This window comes from Anabrus simplex, chromosome 12 (assembly GCF_040414725.1).
Source record: "Anabrus simplex isolate iqAnaSimp1 chromosome 12, ASM4041472v1, whole genome shotgun sequence".
In the NCBI taxonomy this organism is placed as follows: Eukaryota; Metazoa; Arthropoda; class Insecta; order Orthoptera; family Tettigoniidae; genus Anabrus; species Anabrus simplex.
This window is the reverse complement of record NC_090276.1, coordinates 72,714,781-72,736,979: the sequence shown is the minus strand read 5'-3', so window position 1 is coordinate 72,736,979 and position 22,199 is coordinate 72,714,781. Positions and strand designations below refer to the sequence as shown.

At 40.1% G+C, this 22,199-nt stretch overlaps 1 protein-coding gene across 1 annotated transcript; it reads right to left on the bottom strand.

The window, feature by feature from the left end:
• Positions 1–750: 750 nt before the first annotated feature.
• On the bottom strand, positions 751–22,121 carry LOC136884044 (zinc finger protein 585A). The gene is made up of 5 exons (XM_067156069.2): positions 21,847–22,121; positions 16,396–16,756; positions 12,328–12,386; positions 7,369–7,431; positions 751–3,897 (listed from the first exon to the last, which is right to left on the bottom strand). The coding sequence occupies exons 1-5, from the start codon at positions 21,874–21,876 to the stop codon at positions 913–915; spliced, it is 3,498 nt and encodes a 1,165-aa protein (XP_067012170.2). The 5' UTR covers positions 21,877–22,121; the 3' UTR covers positions 751–912.
• Between the last annotated feature and the right edge of the window lie 78 nt (positions 22,122–22,199).

Here is a 22,199-nt window from a genome sequence, read left to right as displayed (position 1 = left end):
ATGAGTGAAATTTCAGCAACTTTTTCAAAATGTAGATTTTTTCCCACGTGGCTTATAATATTGGTAATACACTGAAGGTCTATTTTCTTCAAGAATGCTCACAGTTTTATGCATTAGTGAGATTTTTGAAAATGTGTTAAAGTGTTTTATTTTATTTTTTGGTTGCAAAACAACAAAATATATTCCGAACTTCTTCAAGTAGACCTGTGTAAATCGGCTGAGTACAAGAGGGTTAAGATATTATGATATCTTAAATATAATTTTGGTACTTCGAAAACATACTGTTCACAAGTTAGCTACTTTTATCAGTGAACAGGAGAAGAGGATAGTCTATAACATGAAGTTTGTTTGGCACTAACGTTCCTCTACCCGACGATCACTTTTATTTCTCTTAAATAAATTAAACTCAGGATTTTTGAAAGAGAAAACAGTTTCCTATAGACAGCCTACGAAACTGATAGTAAAATATGACTGAAGATAATTTCATGAAAAAAAAAAGAGATTTGTGTATTATATACACAAATATTGACAACCACAAAATAACATATTCAAACACAAGTGAAGTTTACAAGTTGCAAACACAAGTGGAACAAAGCAGAGCAGCTTGTATGTAAACATATTGCTTGAATATTCAAATTGAGTCACCTTGTGAAAATGCAGATCGGGAAACGTAGATCTCTTATTAAACATTTTCACAGAGTTAAAAAAAAAAAAAAAAAAAAAAAAAAAAAAAAAAAAAAAAAAAAAAAAAACAAACTTGAAAGAAAATCTGGCCATAAAAGCAATTTTTGCTTACGAACAAGATATTTCTAAGGAATCTCTCCAATAGTTTTGAATCTTAGAACTAAATCTCACAACAGCAACTTTTGCATGTCTCTAACAACTAAACCTCTCCAAAATGTTATAATATATTTACTGATACCATAGTTCAGGCAACAGACCAGCTGTGGGATCAGCTAATGTAACAGTCGCAACTGCTTGAGAGGCTTCATCTAATACAATCTCCACTACTCTGGTTGGCATTATGCTATCGGACAATAGATCTTCTGAAACTATAGAGCAAGGAATCCCTGATTCGAGAGAATCCAAGCCATCGTTTCCTGCAGCAGCCGCTACAGCCAACTTGAAGTTCATCATCTCGCCCTGTTCCGAGTCCTCTGCAAACTGCCACACGGCAGTGGGTTCTTGTTCGGCTTGAGGTCCTGCATCGTCTCGTATCACCATTTTGAAATCGTTCTGTTGGGGCCGAGCGTTCAACAGGTCGAAATCTCCATGTGTCTTGGCAAGATGTGTCGCATATTTGTGTCGTGTTGTAAACCCTCTTTTACAAGTGTCACAGTTGAATGGATAAACTCCGGTGTGAAGGATGAGGTGTCTCTTCAGAGTGCCACCTACAGGGAAAGTAAGAGGGCAATGCGGACATTTATATGGACGCTCTCCAGTATGTTTACGTTTGTGAACGGCGAGGAGCGATGAATGACGGAACATGCGTCCACAGAAGGAGCATTTGTAAGGGTAAGGATTATCGTGCCATTTGCGATGGATCCAATATGTACTCTGAAAGCTGAACTTACGACCACACACATCACAAACGTACCGTTCCTCTTTGGTGTGCATACTGCGATGCTCTTCCATCATCATCCGAGACATGAACCCTCGACCACAATAGTCACAGCAGTATTTGTACTCGCCCGTGTGCACAGCAACGTGATGACGCAGTCCTGTCTTCGTCTTAAATACTCTCTTACAGATATCACACTCGTAATTGTCCTTCTCCTTTTGATGCCTTAGTTCGTGGTTACGCAGCGTCTTCAACTTCAAGATCTCCTTTCCACAATATTTACAGTGTGGATCTCTGTGCTGAAGATCCTTGTGATCACTAAGTTGTTTCTCCTTCAGGAAGCTCTGGTTACATTCGTCGCACGAATACGTAAATCTCTCTGGATGACTTTCCTCATGAACTTTCCACGCCTTCCTTGAGGAAAAAAGCATTTCACAGAAATGACACTGGTAAACCGTCTTCTCCCGAGGATGATGTTCCTTCAGGTGTTGCAGAAGATTACTTTTATCTGGATATTCTATTAAGCAAATAGGGCACAACAATTTCTCCGGCAAAGGCAAGATAGGCGGGAGCTCATGATGACATTTCATATGCTGCTTCAGTTTCAGATGGCTAGGAAAGACCTGCTTACACAATTTACAATTCACTTGTCCAACTTCTCGATGATACTTGAAATGTCGCTTAAGTTCAATCATACTTGATGATTTAAACCCACATATGGCACAAACGTACTTTTTCTTCACAATAACTTTCTCTTCTGTGATTTCATTATTATTTATGACCAAAGGAGGGGATTCTATCTGTTCCTTTGGAGTGAATTCAAATTCCTCTGCTTTTAATTTTAAAAAACCTTCACTGTCTAGCATCAGAGAATTTGCAGCATCGATTGAGGACAATTTCTTCTCACATACCATTTTGTAAATATTCTCTAAGCTATCTTCCTCTTCATCATAAATATTTGATGATGAAATGTCGGGTTTGAGGAAACTGCTTATTTTTATTAACTTATTTTCTTCACTTAACACATTCTCGGAGATCTGCTGAGTACCAATCCCAGGTCCTTGGGAGACCAACAGATCACAACTACTGTCCTTCTCACTTGACTGGGATGGCAGAGTGTCAGTATTACAAGAAGCATGCTTGCTTTTATGTGCTTCCAACTTTTCAGCCTCCCTAAATTCTTCACTGCAGATGCCGCATTTGAAGGACTGTCCCTGCGATAGAACTTCTTTGCTCTGAGCTTCATAGCTTGCTTCAGACTGTGAATTCATTTTGGCAAATATGTCTTCCAAGCTATCATCCATTACACTTTCAACGTAATCATTGGGCTCCACGAGGCTAGATATAACAGAATTTTCATGTTTCACAATATCCTGAACTATGATATTATGACTCTTCATATGCTCCTTAAATAATTCATCATTAACAAAGGTAAGAGAGCACGAGCTACAGGTGTGGAACTGAAAAGACTTATCATCTGCATCATGGGACTTGCCACTTACATCTGTGGATTTCTCTTCCACATTAACTCTCTTCCCAATATCACTGTCGTCTACAGATATATCTGACTGGTCAAGAAAGTCTTCATCTCTCGTCATGTCCCACTCCGACAAAGAAACAGTCTTCACGTCACAAACAATCTTTTCATAGTGAGATTCTGAATGTACGGCCAAGTCTTGCCTGTTCAGAAACGAAAGAGAGCAGGCATCGCATTTAAACGTCTCTTTCTGATGCTCTTCCTCGTGTTTGGTCAGCGATTCTTCGTCTTCAAATCTCAGCCCACAAATGTTGCACTTGAACAGTTTGAGGACAACGTGCTGGCGGAGATGGTCCTCGAACAGGAGCTTGTTGTCAGTCTGGAAGTCGCAGATGTTGCACTCGTAGTTGCCGAGTAAGTTCTTGGGAGGCTCGCAATGGTCGCTGCTCTCACTGCCATCGGACTGGACGGGCTCGAGCTTGACCTGCGGCGAGTACAGGCTCGAGTCGAGGTGGGATTTAACGTGCGACGTATATTCCGTCTCATCGCTGAAGGTGACGTGGCAGAAGTAGCACGTCCACTTGGAGAGGTGCGCCTGCATAATGTGGTTCTGAATGTTCTTGTTGCTCTCGAACGTCTTGCCACAGATAGAGCACTTGTGTTGCAGGTTATCGCACTGTTCTGCTCGATGCTGGCCAAACTCTTTGCCGTCCGATGTCTCGTAACCACAAGACGAGCACTTGTGAAGCTTCTCCTGAATCAGATTCTGCATCCTCTCGGAACTGCTATCCCCGAAGATCATCTCGTCCACTCTCTTGGCAGTCCCATTGTTTTCACACCCACTTTCCTCAGACTCTGTCTGTAACACACAACAAATTTCACATGATACACTTTCACTCGATCAAAGGAGCACAGAACTGACAGAAAAGGGATGATCTTTTGGAAGGACATACTTGACCACAGGATGAGTCATAAATAAGATCACACTAAACTAGTGGCCTATCGCAACAATAACTGTGAACAAAGACTAAAAATGAAACAGATGACACAGGAAGTGTGAGAAAAGTAATGGAAAATATAGTGAACTCCGGAAGACCATTTATTTGCCTTTAAACTTACTGTATTATCCCAAATACTACCTGCACTTTTGTTTTGAAAAAAAAATTGCTTCTAAAAACTGGGTGTGGGTCTTATCCAAGCCTTTCATTTTGTGGTGTGATACTTTACGCGTCTTAGGGAATATTACATTTTTAGTGTATTTTAGTTTTAAGGGTTGGCACTGGATTCAACCATGTTTGTTTGAAAATAACAAATATCATGTCATAATAGAGATTTGTTCTGTAATATAAATGTGTGTAAAACTTTCCTAAAAGTCCGCTGTAGTTCATCAGCTCAGTAAAATTATTTGTAAGTGCGGAACAACCATGATATCAACATGGCACACTCGTGGTTGCAGTGACTTGGCAACTGAGCTTCTCAGCCCCCAACCCCAAACACACTTTCACTTTTCTTCTACCGTAAGTGCTCGGCGGTAGTCAGTCTGCAGTCTCACATTCGTAGAGTGCCACATGTAAACATGAATTCAACAAAGTGTTTGCGGTCTTTTATTGTAAGTGAAAAACTGAAAGTTTTAAAGGAAGTTGAAATTATCGGAAATCCTGCCGCCGGTAGGAAATATGATATAGATGAATCTTGTATTTGAGATTGGAGCAAGAAGAAAGATTTTCTTTCAAACAGTAGAGGTGACTGTAGAGCTTTCTGCGGGCAGAATGCACAGTTTCCTGAAATTCTGTACAAATACGTAAGAGAAAGGCGGGAATTGGGATACAGCACGTCTACCGAAATGTGCCAATTAAAAGCATTAGAAATGGCAAAAAAACATTTACACCAGAGTTTAAAACAAGCCAAGGGTGGATCAGAAATTTCTATACGAAGAATGAACGGAGTATTAGAAGGCGAACCACAATTTCACAGCGTGTTCCTACTACCTACAAAGAAAAGCCGTTTACCTTCCAGCGCCATATGATTTGGTACACTGAATCAATAACAGTAAATTTCCACCTTTTTGATATATTTTCTTCAAGCAAATCAATTGTTTACAGTACATGTTTCACTCCATTTGAAACATCCTCAGCTATATTACGGCGCTTAGGTGAAATTACAAAGTATATTGTGTTCTTAAAAACATTGTATGAGTACCCTGTTTTGCTTAAAATCTATGTGAATTAAAAAAATTTAAAATAATTACAATCAATGTGGATGGTTGAATGGAGCGGTGAATGGGAAGGAAAATGGATTTACTTATTTTAACCTATATTAAAACTATATCTATTCATCTGAACAGATTTAAAAAATTGGTTTTGTTCCCTGCACTTTTTCCACTATGATATATGATAGTCTATAAAACATTTGTGAAAATTAACTTTTCTTTGTCACTGTTCTATTTTTTACAAGGATGTTCTCTTCATTAGCTCTTTTCAAGGCGAATGTTGTTTATTTTAATTTTATAAAAGTGTCTCTTGAATTCAGTTAATGCAGGATCCCTGAAGCGATTGCTGTTATACTATTAATAATATAGTTTTAATACAGGTTAAAAATAAGTAAATCCATTTTCCTTCCCATTCAACCATCCACATTGATTTTAATTACTGCGAAATGAAAATCCACAGCCTGTTTCCAGTCATTTGACCGGGTCAGGAATGGAATGAATGAAGCCCCCATCTAGCGGCAAGGATGGGAATTGTGCCGGCTGCCAAAACCTGTCGCACTCCTCTGGGGCAATGATTAATGACTGACAAATGAAACGAAATTGGAGAGTGTTGCTGGAATGAAAGATGACAGGAAAAACCGGAGTACCCGGAGAAAAACCTGCCCTGCCTCCGCTTTGTCCGGCACATATTCACGTTCCCGCTACACACTGAGCTGGCTGTGCTTCCAGCTGTTTCTTCGCCACGTCACCTATGACGTCATCAAACTTTCTCGATGCTTGCTTTCTGTCCGAGGACATTCCTCCTATAAATGGGCTGAATAATGCCCTGACAAATCAGTCCAGCTTCAATTATGGTTTGGCCTGGAGAGACACCACCTGAAGTCCGTGTACTATACAAGTCCTCTTATTTTTCTCGTCCAACTGGAAAAAATTCATCATGTGTGAAGATCAGTGAGCCAACAAACTCATGTTTATGTAAAGGGACTTTGAAATCCCTATCGCCCTTCAGGTTTCTACAAAAACTTTCAATCTTCCTCTTTTGCTGATCTGTGTTCGCTTTCTCAGTGTGAGAACTTAATCTCCGATTATACTAAAATGAACATTGTGTAACACTACTTTACGACAAGATGTGGTCTAAAAGTTACATTCTATTTAAATTCACCTCATTTAAATCTGTGTACCGTGTTCTTGTGCTTTCTCTTATTTTTAATGCAGCTATACTCTTATGCAGGAATCGATTTCCTTTTTCCCCACCTTTGCTGTTGGTTTCTCAAGGATAGATGTCTCTCTTATTCTGTGTTTTTCACTTGAAGAATGTTTTTTAAACACCCTGGAGGTGTAATTTACTTGTGGCCTTAATCTCTTAATCTTTGTTGCCAAGTTGGCGAAAAACCTCATTATGCACTCTAGTCACTGTTATTGTATTACTGTTCTCTAAGAATTGAAATTTTTTTTTCTGATCAAAATTTACGCATTGTAACATATTTTGTTATAATTTGCTTGTTTCTTCTGGTATTTTCTTTATATGATTGTTCCCATATAATTATTTGCTATACCTTGTACCTACCACGGAATCCTCTCGGTTCCCAGCACTGCTTCTCCGCTCTACCATTGCTATTATTGACTTCCTTTAAAATACTGAAAACAAAAGGCCTTTTACATTTATGGTAACTATTTGATGAGCTGATCGGTTTGGCAGCCTTTGTCTTACGCTGCATTCCACACTGAATAAGTCATATTCGTTTGAAGGATATATATATATTACCATTCCGTCACAGAGTTAAGGTGAATCAGAATAGAAAATGAAAGAGGTCTGACAGTTTGAAGATTGAAGGTATGAGGAGAAGAATGAAAGACTCCCAACGTCTTGCAAACTTAATACTTTCAGGGTCGAAAGAGAACAAGAGTTGACCTTGGCAGTTTGGGTTAAAAGATTAATGTTCGGAGCCTGGCACAAGTGAGTGGAAGCAATGCCAACCCAGGCTCTCGAACTGACAGTCCCTAAGAACTATTATGACAGCAAGGGATACCATGGATCAATTCTACACCCCCACCCACACAGGGTGGAGATTATGCCCTAGGCCACTTGTTCATTATTTGTGTATCCCACAGTCCACTCACCTTATGCTCTTCGTACTCATACTGGTACGAAGGCTCTTCATTGTCGTCTTCTACATTGATGTCCTGAAAGAAAGAAAGGAAAAAAACCAAAATTGAGCTGAACTGCTTTCCATCAGGCAGCTGCAGACAGGATGAGATGTACATAACTCTACATACAAACATTAAAAAAATATGACAAACAATATAACACTTCAAACAATCAACCAATCTCAAAAACAGATCACAAACTCAAATCTAAACTGTCCAAGCATTGTACAACCCCGTCAGAAGCACACACACAAACTCCTCCAGCTGACCGGAATATGACGAAATGATGGGGCACCGAACAAACATAAAAGAAAAACACGTACTGTAATGAGCTGATTGAGCTTATTTCCATAAAATTATCTGCAACTTAAGACGTTATTCCATGGATTTTGAAATGCCAGCCTCATAATCGATTAATTATTCACCACTGCAGTTCACTAGTAGGGACTACGAATGCTTTCCACGGTCAATCTTCGTCTGTTGTCTCTCAGCAAAAACTCTGTTCTACATCGCACGAAGTGACAGGGGCATTCACAAATGCTGATAACTCAATTTTTTGTAACTTAAGGTCTTCAAAGCAAAGCAAAGTCATCTCCACACAGGCCATGAAGGCCCTTGGAGGGGTGGAAGGTAAAGGCTTCCACGATTCGTAACCTCGGCACGTGATGGGGTAGAGTGGTTAGCTCTACGCCTGGCCGCCTTTGTCCCCAGGAATTAACCTGGTACTCATTTTTGGTGCAGGCTGAGTGAACCTCAGGGCCATATGCACCTCCGGAAGTGGAAATCTTGTTTCTTAAATTTTACAACATCCTGACGGGGATTCAAACCCACGTCCTTCCGGGCGAACCGAGCACGCCTTTACCGCCTCGGGCAGGCAGCCCCTAAAGGTCTTCTATGCAAGCAGTATTGAATATTCAATTTCTTGAAGCTAAACAATAACTCAAAACACATTATTTTTTAACAGTCTCCTTTGGGTCACACTGACACCGATTGGTCTTATAGCGACAATAGAATGCAAAAGGGTTAGGAGTGGCCTTAATTAAGATACAGCCCCAGTATTTGCCTCATGTGAAAATGGAAAACCACGGAAAACCAAATTCAGACCTGCTGACAGTGGGGTTCGAAGCTGATACCTACGCGATCTAATTCGCGCAAAACACTTGCTCAGTCTAGCGTAAAATAATAAGAACGGCAACACTGATTCCCAAGCGTGTGTGGGGAAACACCAGGACTGCATCATAGACACAACATCCAGCTCCGTGTATCATATATTGTTGGCAAGTCATGCCTCCTACTGTTCCTCGCTCAAGCACATTTCCCACTCCATCATACTGCTCATTTCTTATCTGAATGAGCCCTCTAATCTGTGAGTCATCATTGTCATTTCTAAGATGACATTTTAAAAGAATTTAATTGTATATAAAGTCCACTTGTTCAATACACGTTTGCCATTTAATAAATAGTCTCTTTAAAAAGGTACATAGGACATGTTTCGACCTAGCCTAGAGGTCATCATCAGCTAAAATAACATAAAGAAGAAATACACATACAGTAGAGTCTCGATTATCCGACGTAAACGGGACCTGGAGTGCGTCGGATCACCGAAAATGTCGGATAATACGGAATAACTTTGAAAATGAACTAAAACAAACAGGAAGGCTAAAATAATGACATGTTTTACGGCGCTCTATTTATTGAATTACCAATTCAATTGCACAGTACATGCAGTATTAAACGAAAACATTCCAGATGTCTTAAGAAAATAAACTTTTCTCCACAGATATTAAGCTACCTAATACCGTACCGTTTATGCCACCGATCACGCCACCCAGCACTGGCAGGAAAATTAGGGTCCCCTTCATTAAACTCCTTCAGTAAATACACAGCCTTTTCCTGCAGAATGGTGTCAGATATTGGCAGGCCCTTTTCCCGGTGTTGAGATACCACTTACTTTTTCGTACTGACATTTTTTTCATTGTTTTTCTCTGCTCTGGTAGAGCACAACTTTTCAATTTCTTCCCTCTGTTTTTTCCGGTCTCCCACTGTAACACGTCCAATACCATAATCTGAAGCCACATTTTGAAGAATTTCCCCTTTGTCCAGTCTCTTTAATGCACTCAATTTGTGTTCCATAGAAACAGTCACTTTCTTCCATTTACTCGCCATACTCACAGAGGATATGAAAACTAGAACATCCGCACCCAACCAATACTACAATGACTGAAGACTCACTGCACCTGTCCTTGAGAAATACCCAGTCCTACCGCCAGCGTTCAGGCCAGTGCTTGTCTCATGGTCGCACCCTCCACAGCGGGTGTGCCTGAATTTAGTCTCCACCAAAAGTTGAAATTAAGTCTAACAGTGTCGGATAACACGGAATGTCGGATAAGCGAAGGTCGGATGAGCGAGACTCTACTGTAACAAAAACAGCGATACATAAGAAATAAAAAATTTGAGATATAATACTATCAACAAATGTAATGGAAATCAGTGTTAAAAATCTACATAGCTTCAAACTTGGATGAATTTAGTTGTAAGTGTGGGTCCAATCATATTTAATACAATATTGGTTGGCTGACAGTTAGATGGTGTTCTATTTGTCATGCTTCTGGAAACAGAGTGAACTTTTCAAAAATCCGTTACATTTCTTCATGCAGAATACAAGTACTGTCTAGCCAGTATGTCTTCTTTCCTCCAGGCCTGTGCTTGTACAGATCAGGTTGGGTCGGTGTTCACCTCTATACTGACTGGCGACGGTTCCGATGTTGCGTTGGGTGGGGGAAAGTGGCGGGTCCTATGCAGCTTTTTAAGCAGATTTATTAAATGGCAAACATGTATTGAACAGGTGGACTTTATACAATTAAATTCTTTTAGAATTTCATCTTAGATATTTAAAGTCAATACAGAACCGGAATGAAGTTCATTACTTGTAATCATCATCACCAATCACATTCTCTGCACTCATGGAACATATTACACATCACTAGTAAATGCAAGGGCATGCATTTATATGCATAATAAAAATTATAATATACTTTTAATATGCCATTTTACAGCATAAAACACAATTTATGATGCATCCATTAAAAAAAAGACTAAATATGCACTTTTATGCACAATGAAAATGGTCATATTCTGTTAAGATATCAGTGATTTGCATATATAATTTACCAGCACATTCATACAATGGTGGGAATAATGGAACTCCGATCCCTACTCATTAACATGCATACAATATTCAGGTTTGTATTTAATAAATGTTAACATGGATATGGTTTTGGTCTATCTGGGATTGGTGTCGCCAATTTCCCCGACACCACTGTAACCGCGGCAACCAGCGTTCGTCATCTATACATTGTTATACAAACGTAAGCTCTTAGTTATATGTTATAACCTGGTCTCTCATCATCATCATCATTATCGGTTGGCGAGAATTGTATTCAAGTTGACAGTTACCTGACTGCCCCTTTGTCAGTCTCAAGAAACAATTCTCCTGAAAAGCAAAATCTTATTTTAAGCTCTACCTCTGCATACATTTCAAATGAATTGCTGTGATTTTGCAGTGGGCGACCCACAGAGAAGCCGTCGCCCCAACACAGATACATCTTATGGCGACATTTGGATAGGGAAGGCCTAGGAGTGGGAAGGTAGCGGCCGCGGCCTCAATTAAGGTACAGCCCCCGCATTTGCCTGGTGTGTAAATGGGAAACCACGGAAAACCATCTTCAGGGCTGCCGACAGTAGGGTTCAAACCCACTATCTCCCAGATGCAAGCTCACAGCTGCATGCCCCTAACCGCATGGCCAACTCGCCCAGTGCTGTAGTTGTACAGGATTAAAAGAATTAATAAATGAAAACAACTACAGAGTGAGTTGACCGTGCGGTTAGGATTGCGCAGCTGTGAGCTTTCATTCGGGGGATAGTGGGGTCTAATTCCATCGTCGGGGTGATTTCAATGTGAAAGAGAGTGCACGCTCTGGTAGCGGTACTGTGTATTATGAACTACTGAAGCCCAGCAAAACCACTAATGCACAATGCTATTGCGAAAAATGATTAATTTAAATCACATGTTGGGCAAAAAAATGACGGGATTGGACCAGAAGACATGACAAAGTGATTTTGTTACACGACAATGCGCCATCTCACACAGCAAAATCAGTGAAAAGACACCTTGAAATCAGTTGGATGGGACATCATTCTGCACCCAACGTACTCTCCCAACCTGATGCCATCTGACTATCACATCTTCGCATCAATGGGGCGTGCGCTCAGGGAGCAGCTCTTCAGCAATTTCGAGGAAGTTGGAAAATGGCTTGACGAATGGTTTGCTGCAAAAGACATTCAGTTTTTCCTGGCATGGTATTCATAACTTGAAAGATGGGCGAAGTGTGCAGAACCCGATGGCCAATATTTTGAATAAACAGAAATTTAATTTCCCTTGAAAATTACGCTTTTTATTTACCATCATAAAAACCAGCAAAAAATTATGCATACACCTGGTAAAGAGAATAGTGTAGATTAGTATTATTTTATGACATTTATGATATATTTTATTTTAATTATGAAACATATTTAGAGTTTTGGTGTTTGATAATATGTAAAGAGGTCCAAGAGATAATTGGTAGTGTGAAAAAACAGCTGAGGAAGAGAAGAGTAAGGTCCTCGAAATGTACGGTGTATGGGGCAATAACAAATAATTAATTAAATAACTCTAAGTATTGACAAGGCTGACTTTTAAATATCAAAGGTGTATTTATTGGAGTAGAGACTGTAGTCAATACGGACCATTATAAAACCAAACCACGATGTTTAAGTTAATAAACTCAGACCAATGTATCAATTAAAGGAAAAGCTTGTCTCAATTAGGACGGCAGTTAGGTAATACTAAAAGTAACATGTGACAGACTTTTCAGAACAAATTTCACTACTTACCTCAGAAGTATAACAATTGGCATCAATATTAGCACTCACATGTGACAGCTGCTCAGGATCTGAAACACAGCAATAAAACAATCTTATGGATTTACCTTTCTAGACTTTTTTAATGTCACAATGAGTCAGACAGGCTTTGTGATGACAAAAGGAAACTGCTATGTCTGGGAAGTGGTGGTGGTGGTGGTGGTAATTTTTGTTCTAAGAGGAAGTACAACTAGGTAATCATCCTCTCTGCACAAATTAAGTGGAAAAGAAATTTAAAATAACACAAAGTTATTTATTTAATGAACGAATTTGGAAACTAAGTACAAAATTAAACAAAAAAATTATTGAATTAAGCCGAAAAATTACTAACGAATCAAAACGTGCGTTCCCTGAGTAGCAGTACACTTGCAATTTACATACACTTAATTAAACCCACAGTTGTACATAAAGCGGATGATGAGATCGGCAGTAGTCGCATCATCGGCTAACATGCGTTTGAGTGTTTCCTGAAGGGGGAGGCTCCGTCTTAGCCCAGAGAGATTGGCGCACTCTGTGAGGATGAGGGCCACGGTGAAGTCGGCACTGCAAGAACACAATATGGGGGTGGGTCTTCCCTCTTTAGGAGATACGAGTGCATAAACGTCCATGACCTATCCTCAGCCTACACTCTCTCTCCGTGAAGACGGAAAAGAGGATCGCCACACGGTAGTTGTCTTAATTGCTCTTGGCTAACTGAGAGTTTGGATAGCTAGCCACTCAGATTCCCCGGATGCCGAAGAGACTCGATGAAGGCACAGCTTTGAATTTGCCTGGTGTGAAAATAGGAAACCATGAAAAACCCTCTTCGAGCTGCCGACAGTGGAGTTTGAATGCCTTTCTGGATAATAATTAATGGAAAGGAATAAACAAGTGACAAATAAAGAAATACACAGGATGATAGGAACACACAATGGGACGAGGCAATTAATGGAAAAGAATTGGGAATGAGGAAAGTATCTGGTCATGACATTCGTAGATCTAACAAAGGCATATGATAGTGTTCTCAGGGAGGTTTGGGAAACCATGGTCAAAAAGAGACGGGGTACACAAATGGTAGAAACAGTGAAATCAATGTATAACAATTGCGCCAGCAGCGCAGAGGCTCCGGTTGGAAACATGGACTGGTTTAGAAATGAAAGTGGACCAAGACAGGGGAGTGTGCTGTCACCTCTTTTGTTTCCAATGTTAATGGATGAAATTGAAATGGAGACAAAGGAAGCATATGGGAGAAAGGAGAGGAGGTTATTACTATCTGCAGGTGATATTGTGCTCTGGGAAACAAACAGCAAAGAACAACTTGATACAATGAATGACAAGATTGGAAACTATGGTATTAAAACCAGTGCAGAGAAAAGCAAAAAAATGTGTGCATTATGAACCATTCATGTGAGTATAATGGAGGTTCTCCTGCGGTATCGTCACACACTTACATGTCCTATTTGTGTTTAACCCTAGACCGGGCGCGCCAATTTCTGTCACACTACCGGGCGCGCGGTTGACTGTGTCAATCAGTTACGTTTTCAGTCGTTTACAGGCTTCCAATCACATATACATTTCATTTAACAGCGTTTTATCTTTTGTTTCAATGATATTCTCCAAATAAAATTAAAAACTTGTATTAGTGATTAATATGAATGTACTTAAAATGGATAATCATGAACTCGTGAACTAATTCTGATAGGAACATGAATACTACGCCTGTTTATAATGAGTTAAGCAGTAGATACATAATTAAATTAAAATAATAGTCATATTTTAATATTTGCATAACTATACAATGAAATGATCAGATATAATAGCAAAAAATTACTGGATGAAAAGTAAACTTTGTTGCCATGTCCAAGAAATCTTTCTCACCTTATCCCCCGAGCAATGCCATAATTTCACTGTGGTTCGCAAATTTAGCATCACGCTCACGGCTGTAATTCACTTCTTCCCGCTTCCTAGACATGTACAAATTAGTCCAGTGTAATAGTTCATCGACCATCTCAGTGTTTGTCAACTGCATGAAACAGTCAATTTCTGTTGATACCTTCTTCGCCTCCCCTTCCGGTCCTGGCAGTATTTTTACAATATCCCTTGCTTTTACCCTCGAAGTAAGTTTTGAAAAGTCCGTCTTGGACTACATTGTTCCTCCATCTCTCCCGAAGATAAATTCCCTTTCATTATTGTCTTCATAGATCTCACTGTCCCAATCAGCCTCCTGCTCCGTATCTCTGTTATGATCCAGATCTGATACATTTATAATTTAGTCCTCCCCATCCGAAAAATCCAAGGCAGAGTCCTTTATTTCATCGGACAACTGGCTCAAAATGTCAGGTATGACTTCATCATTGACAAAACGAGACCTAGAATAGAAATATGCTGCATGTAATTACGCCTGACTTTGCCTAATTACCCGAAAAGTACAGAGGAGAGGAAATTTTACTTACATGACTAGGCGCGCGGTTGACTTTGTCAACCAACTTCGGGTTCCAAGAGTTCGCTCGAAATAATTACACACGTATAGCTTCTACTGTTGTCGAAACTCGACTGAACTGAAGGTCAGGAGTGAGAGCAAAGGTATTAGTTGCAAGGTGGTGAAAGACTGACAGTTCTAGGAATTACGGCATAAAATAGCGCGCAGGTTGACAAAAACAACCAGTGCGCCTGGTCTAGGGTTAATGCAGATTGCTTGGAAGGAAGTGCCACTATGGAGTGCACATGTCCCTTCCTTATTCACAGACGTGACAGACTGAATAAGGTCTTAGTAGCAGTGTGAGAGACACAGCAAAACTCAGTGAATATGTGGCACATTAGACAAGATTTTGACTGGCCGGATGAGTTTGAGATAGGTTGCATCGTCCAACTATGAGAGGCAGGTTGGATGTTTCAGTGCACTGCTCACCACTTGAACTGTTTTGATTACACCGTGTGTCAATGTTAGAAGTAGTGGGAACGTTAGGGCGCATACTTATGCTGACAAGGTTTGGGTCAATCCTGGCCGACCACAAGCAGGGAGGATAGTTTCATTGTGCGAGAACTTGTAAGCACTCCATGGGTGTTGCTGTGCACTATCCAGAGACACATCATGGAAGCTGCGGATATGTCCTAGTCCACCGGTAGCATATCCAAGCGGTTAGCAGAACAGGGTCTGTCATTGCAGTGTCCCTTACGGTGTCTATGAACTTAGTATCTCCAAGCACGTTTGAACTTCTGGCTGGATTGGGCAGCTTGTGGATTGGTAACGAGTGGTGTTCAGCGATGACTTACACTTCTGCCTGGATACAGACTAACAATGAATTTCAGTCTGGAGACGTCCTGTGCTGTCCAAGCGCAGTGATCCACACCTCACTGTCAAGCGTTACACTGCACTTATGATGTGGGGTAACATTTCCCACAATTCTCACCCCCCCACTGGTGGTGACTGCGGAAACCCTAATGGCACGGCGACACGTCCGTGAAATTCAGTGAACATGTCTGCTTCCCCTCCTTGTACAGCTCGACATCCCCATTTTCCAGTGGGATGATTCCTGGCCTCACAAAGCACGGGTGTCTTTGGCCTGCCTTCGTGATGTCAACATGCTTCCTTGGCCAGGAAGGTCTCCAGACTCTTGCCTTTCAGGAACATTTCAGACCAGACTGGACGGTATCATCAGCACATTTGGAGGGGCAGTAGCACCAACTGTGACAGGATCTTCCACAGGAGAACATCTGCCGTTCTTGTTTCTCCATGTTCAACCGCACCACTACCTGTCTCCATGCTACGGATAGTCCAACACTGCACTAAATGTATCCTACAAGTGTTTATAACCCCCTAATACATGCTTAGTGTGGTACAAAATTTGGAAGTTTTCTTTGTAGTACCATGTCCTGCGCCTGTACCCTCTTGTGCCCCTGCAATGGCTCCTTCGTGGGGCACAATTCTGTTAGCAAATGAGTGTACTTATTGATTAAATCATAGTAAAGTGATGTTATTCACATCTGATTTTCAATCGATATCACTTCATTAAAATCTCTCAATAAACAAACCCAATTTTAAAGAAGAGTTAATTTACAAACCTTCCTCTTCAAATTGCACAGCCTGTTGTCCAGCAAGATCTTCATCTGTAAGCTGATACTTCACTTTAAGGTAATCAGTGAGAGCCTTCTTGACAAGAAACAGGTCTGCCTCGAGCTTGTCCAAATGGTTAATCAACGCCGAGCAGCGCTTGCAGAGTGTGTCTTCCACGGACACCACCACCATGAAGCCGTCACCCATCAGTTCCCCTATCTTAGCAGGGAGACCAGTCTTGGAATGAGAAGTGTGGCTTATAAGGAGAGGAACACCCTTCCCTACTATCTCTTCATCACACACGAAGCAAGATACCCTCACGCCTTGAGAATTGGATCTGCCATGATGCGTCCACCTCTGCCTTCTCACCTGTAACAAATTGCATCATATAGTTTACCACTGTTGTCTGGAGGAGCTTGTAAATTATTACTAAAATCTCTGGCATTTATAGATATCTGAGGAGTTCTGAAGAACAAAATGATCCCCTACACAAGGCATACTCATTCTGGTGCTCTTTAAATGACATCTGGTGCTCTCGTCATGAAGAAACAAGTGCTCACTCATTCATTCATCCATCATTTATTTACCATAATAAAATCTTTACAGAGTCTATGGGAGGCCAGAAGGAAAGGACAGGCCCCCTACACTTAGTACGGGACACGTGTAATAAAGTGACATCTGTTTGTTTACACAAGGATGCAACTGACAGAAGGGAAGGCTGTAAGATGTTCTTTTTAATTATTCGTTCAGTGCAACAGAACACACTTCAACTAAAAAAAATCATCTAATCTATAATTGTTAGGTTCTTCAGTCTGTCAAAACTAATTTAGGATTAAATCAAATGTATAAAATGCCTGGAAAAGAAACAATTGAATTAACAACAAAATGAGATGTTTTGGTATTGTAAAAGTGACACTCCAAGGTGGACCACTGAGGAGAGAAGAATCACATTAGGAGTACTTCATTAATACAAGTTATAACCTCCGCCTCCATGGCTAAATGGTTAGCGCGCTGGCCTTTGGTCACAGGAGTCCCGGGTTCTATTCCTGGCAGGGTCAGGAATTTTAACCATTATTGGTTGATTCCGCTGGCACGGGGGCTGGGTGTATGTGTCGTCTTCATCATTATTTCACCCTCATCACGATGTGCAGGTCGCCTATGGGTGTCAAATCAAAAGACCTGCACCTGGAGAGCCGAACATGTCCTTGGACACTCCCGGCCATTTCATTTCATTTACAAGTTATAAACATTTCAACAATTATTAGAAAAATGGACACAGACTTTATTATAATTCCTTTACACTTCTTAATAATACTAATAAATTCATTTAAAGGATATAAAAAAATAAGTGTGTGATTTGTTAGAATCTGACTATGTTCTTTTAAGGTCAAAGCATATCATGCTATTTTTAGTTAAAACGTTCCTTTTTCAGGTATTTCACAAATTTAAAAATCATAAATTAGTTTCTTTTTTTTTTTTTTTTTTTTTTTTTTGCTAGGGGCTTTACGTCGCACGGACACAGATAGGTCTTATGGCGACGATGGGATAGGAAAGGCCTAGGAGTTGGAAGGAAGCGGCCGTGGCCTTAATTAAGGTACAGCCCCAACATTTGCCTGGTGTGAAAATGGGAAACCACGGAAAACCATCTTCAGGGCTGCCGATAGTGGGATTCGAACCTACTATCTCCCTGATGCAAGCTCACAGCCGCGCGCCTCTACGCGCACGGCCAACTCGCCCGGTAAATTAGTTTCAACAGACTGACGAACCTAAGAAAAATGAAAACCTACAACCTGTTTTCCAGTCATTGACCGGGTCAGGGATGTGATGAATGAAGCAGATATAGGCTATTAGTACGATGGGGTCGCCACTCCCAAAGTGATTTATTAATGACTGATAAATGCTCTGAAATGAGAATGAAGAGGGTTGCTAGAATGAAAGATGACAGGGAAAACCGGAGTACCCGGAGAAAAACCTGTCCTGCCTCCGTTTTGTCCAGCACAAATCTCACATGTAGTGACCGGGATTTGAACAACGGTATCCAGCGGTGAGAGGCCGACGCGCTGCCGTCTGAGCCACGGAGGCTCAAAGAACCTAAGAGTTATAGCTATATAGATTAACTATGTTGAAACTGTAAAGGAAAGGCTTTTGCAAAATCGAATGTAACAGTTAATAAACTATAGTCTTTTAACATAAGTGGTTTCTTAAGTAATCTTCTCTCAGCTGTTGAAGACCAACTGGGAGCACCAGAACCTGGGAATCAGGAGACATCTAAACCAAGGGCGCTAGAGTTCCAAAGACCGCCAGTCAGGCTTCAAGATTACCGGTATGTGCTAAATTGAATTTATATATACTTTATTTATTTATAAATAAGAGGTGATGGTAGTGGTGGTAATTATTGCTTTAAGAGGAAGTACAACTAGGCAACCATCCTCTATATATTACAAGTTATAAACTTCATATTCAATCTGTACTGTCAACCTTAATGGGGTTGTTAAACTCCAGAAAAGTATTGTGTAGGTAGGACTTTTCTGTAGTTTAACAAGCCCATCATGTATATAACATAACACTTATCAGAGAGGAAAAATGGACAGGACCCAACACTTTGAAAAATTTACATATCAGCCAAAGAAAGACAAGGACCATAAAGGGAGGTCAATAAGATGCATGAAAGTGAGGGGCCTGGCACAAGTAAGTGGAAGCAATGCCAGGATTCGCGTAAGGACCCAATGGTCGCCACCCTACGCTCCCAAGTTTAAAGCCCCTGGGGCCTCTTTAAGTTGCCTCTTACAGCAGGCAGGGGATACCATAGGTGTTATTCTACCGCCCCCACCCACAGGTGGATCATTAATAAGAAAAGTGATATGTTGTGTTATGTAAGCAGTATGTATGTACGTATGGATTACGACAAATAGCTGAGTAGCCTATTGCTGATGTTGGGTTACGTGTAGTACTGAATAAAACAATTAGCCTATGTTAAAAGACTTTTACCCTCAACATTACAGTTTCTTCCTTCAATTCTATGACCGCATAGAATCAATTTAGTCGGTCCATCACCCAGGTCTGTTCAAAGAGACTGTTAGGGCCTTTGTCCTTCCAGAACTTTTTCATCTGCTCCCTTTCTGGTATAATAGGCTTACATGTAATAACTCCCTTTCTGGTGGAAATTCTAAGTTCCCATGGAGGGAATCAGATTCCTTTCCACCAATAGAGCATATTGCTCTATTGGTGGAGAGGAATCTGATTCCCTCCATGGGAACTTAGAATTTCCATTTGGAATTGCTAGGCGGGCATTAATTCCATTGTGGAGTTTTATCTCCCATATGCAGTTATCAGACTGTGCTTCATAAATAAGCTTCTGATAAGTTCACCTGCATACACCCCAGCGTCAGTGGGTAGGGTCTGGCACATCCCACTCTGAAGAGTCTAGTGTCAGACCTAAGACGAAACGCTGGTTAATAGAGCAAATGCCGGAAAAGCCATCCATCTAATTTTTTATCCCTTTCTGGTGTCGAAAAAAAAAAAAAAAAAAAGAAATAATCAATAGAATGTTACAATTGATAAGACACATATTTACTGACATTTTTTTCAGTATTTTCATCTTGGATGACATCAATTGTGTGTTTCTTAAGCTGTTTCCAGGGATAGACAGTGTAAGCAATAGAATATAAGCCTTTATGTACTTTATCAAGTCAGCAATGGGTTTCAAAATGGAAATCTTAAGCATAACATCGGTAACTGTTGCTTGCATATTACTGTCAATTTTGTCCCTATTATCTTTGCAGATTTTAAGTATTTAGGAGTTTGTAATAAGGATGTAAAGGAAAGGTTGTATAAGTCACTGGTAAGACTCCAATTATAGTATTGTTCCAGAGTATGGGACCTTCACTAAGATTACTTTATTCGAGAACTGAAAAACGCCTATGGAAAGAAACACAATTTGTTCTGGGTATATCTGACAAAAGAATAGTTATGAAAATGTTGCAAACTTTGGGCTGGGAACCTTGGCAGTACGGAGATAAGCTGCTCGAATAAGCGGTCCGTTCCAAAACGTTGATGAAATTGTGTGGAATATTAGTATACAAATAAGCTCGAATGGAGTTTTTAAAAGTAGGAAAGATCATATCAATATACAGTTGGAATTCAAGAGGACCAATTAAGGCAAATATACATTTGCATGAAGAGGAATTAGGTATTCAAATATTTTACCAAGGGATATGTGTGATATACTTCCGACCTCTTGGAAATCATCTATCAAAAGGCTTAGGCAAGCAACTGGTAGGCAATTTGCCACTGGATGGCAGCCCTAAATGCAGATCGGTGGTGATTTATTGAACATACAATACCACAGGCTCATCCTTTCTTTCTTTTTCTCTATAGGGTTGGCGTCAGGAAGGATATCCGACCATAAAACATGGACTGAAATTTGTCCATTCATTACAGAGGCTATCTGTAATCTGAAGAAACTGTAGAAAAATGGGACTCTATTGAACATACAAGAAAATCAAGAATATAATAATTAGTCAGTTTCAGTTAAAGGAGCTGGCACACCTCCAGATGAGAATTTATATTATTTAGGCTATTCACACTTATGAAGATTAATATATTTAAACATAATTAACTCGCTATGAGTTATGCCACTACAAGAAATTTCAAATACCAGAGTTAAATAATGGTGGCCAGGATTACAGTCGACAATACAAGGGAAGAGTTTACCGGTACCTACTTCCCTTAAACAAAAGTTACATTACTCTGCCCTTCTCAAATATCACAGGAAAACAGATGATGTCATGCACATTAACATTCAAGAATCATGAGAGGGATTAGGATTTCATATACTAAGCCAATCAAGTTAAATTTTCTGCAATTCTTGATAATTACAACATACATAATCCGCACAGATTTTTCTATACAAGAATATAAGCAAGTCTATACTGCAATAGCTCGATATTTGAAAGGTCATTCTGCAGTCATTAACAAAATCAATGAATGACAATTGTGATGGTTCACAACATAGGTTATATTGACATATCGCATTCAGTAGCTATTTTAATTTGTTGGGGGCCAACGAGCAGTAATAACTACTGCCCAATCTCGTGCAACATTTCACCCTTCAGAAATTAATAAGGGATATGTCATTTCGTAGACAAACAACAATAACATGTTGATACTATGGCATTACTACATTTATTCACATACAATCACTGTGTGATGTTTACGCCATTAAAACGAGATGTCATGACTAAAATAAATAACAATGACTTTTTCCGTCTCATCAGAAGCTGTCATCATTCATATTAAGAGCGAAATGTGGTATGCCTGAAACCGGGAAGATGCTTTCACTATTCCGTTTCTACAAATTGGGCACTGATCTACAATCCAACATATGAACATTTCTGTCAACACGAATTTTTTTTCGACAAAAAGGCACAAAATTCCATGATAAGATAAATGTACCCCACCTTCTTAGTTTTTTCAGTTCTCCTCCCCATTTTGACAATTTTTAATTATAATAAATCGTTTTAAATTCCGTCTTCAATGGCATTTCGCGACCAACATGGCGGCCAGCAGGATTTTCTCAATACGAAATGTGAGAATGCACTACACAACGTTGCCACATATATATCAAGTTCGAATTAAACTTCAATGACACCAAACACGAGCAGTAATTACGTTTTCGACTTTATGCACAATTGCCTTTAATGTTATTTCACAGTGACTGATCTGCAAATGGGCTACTTCTAAGTACTTTTACGCGAGGGCTGTATCTCACTGCAGCCGGTGTGACGTCACACAGCAGATCGTAAAATGGCGC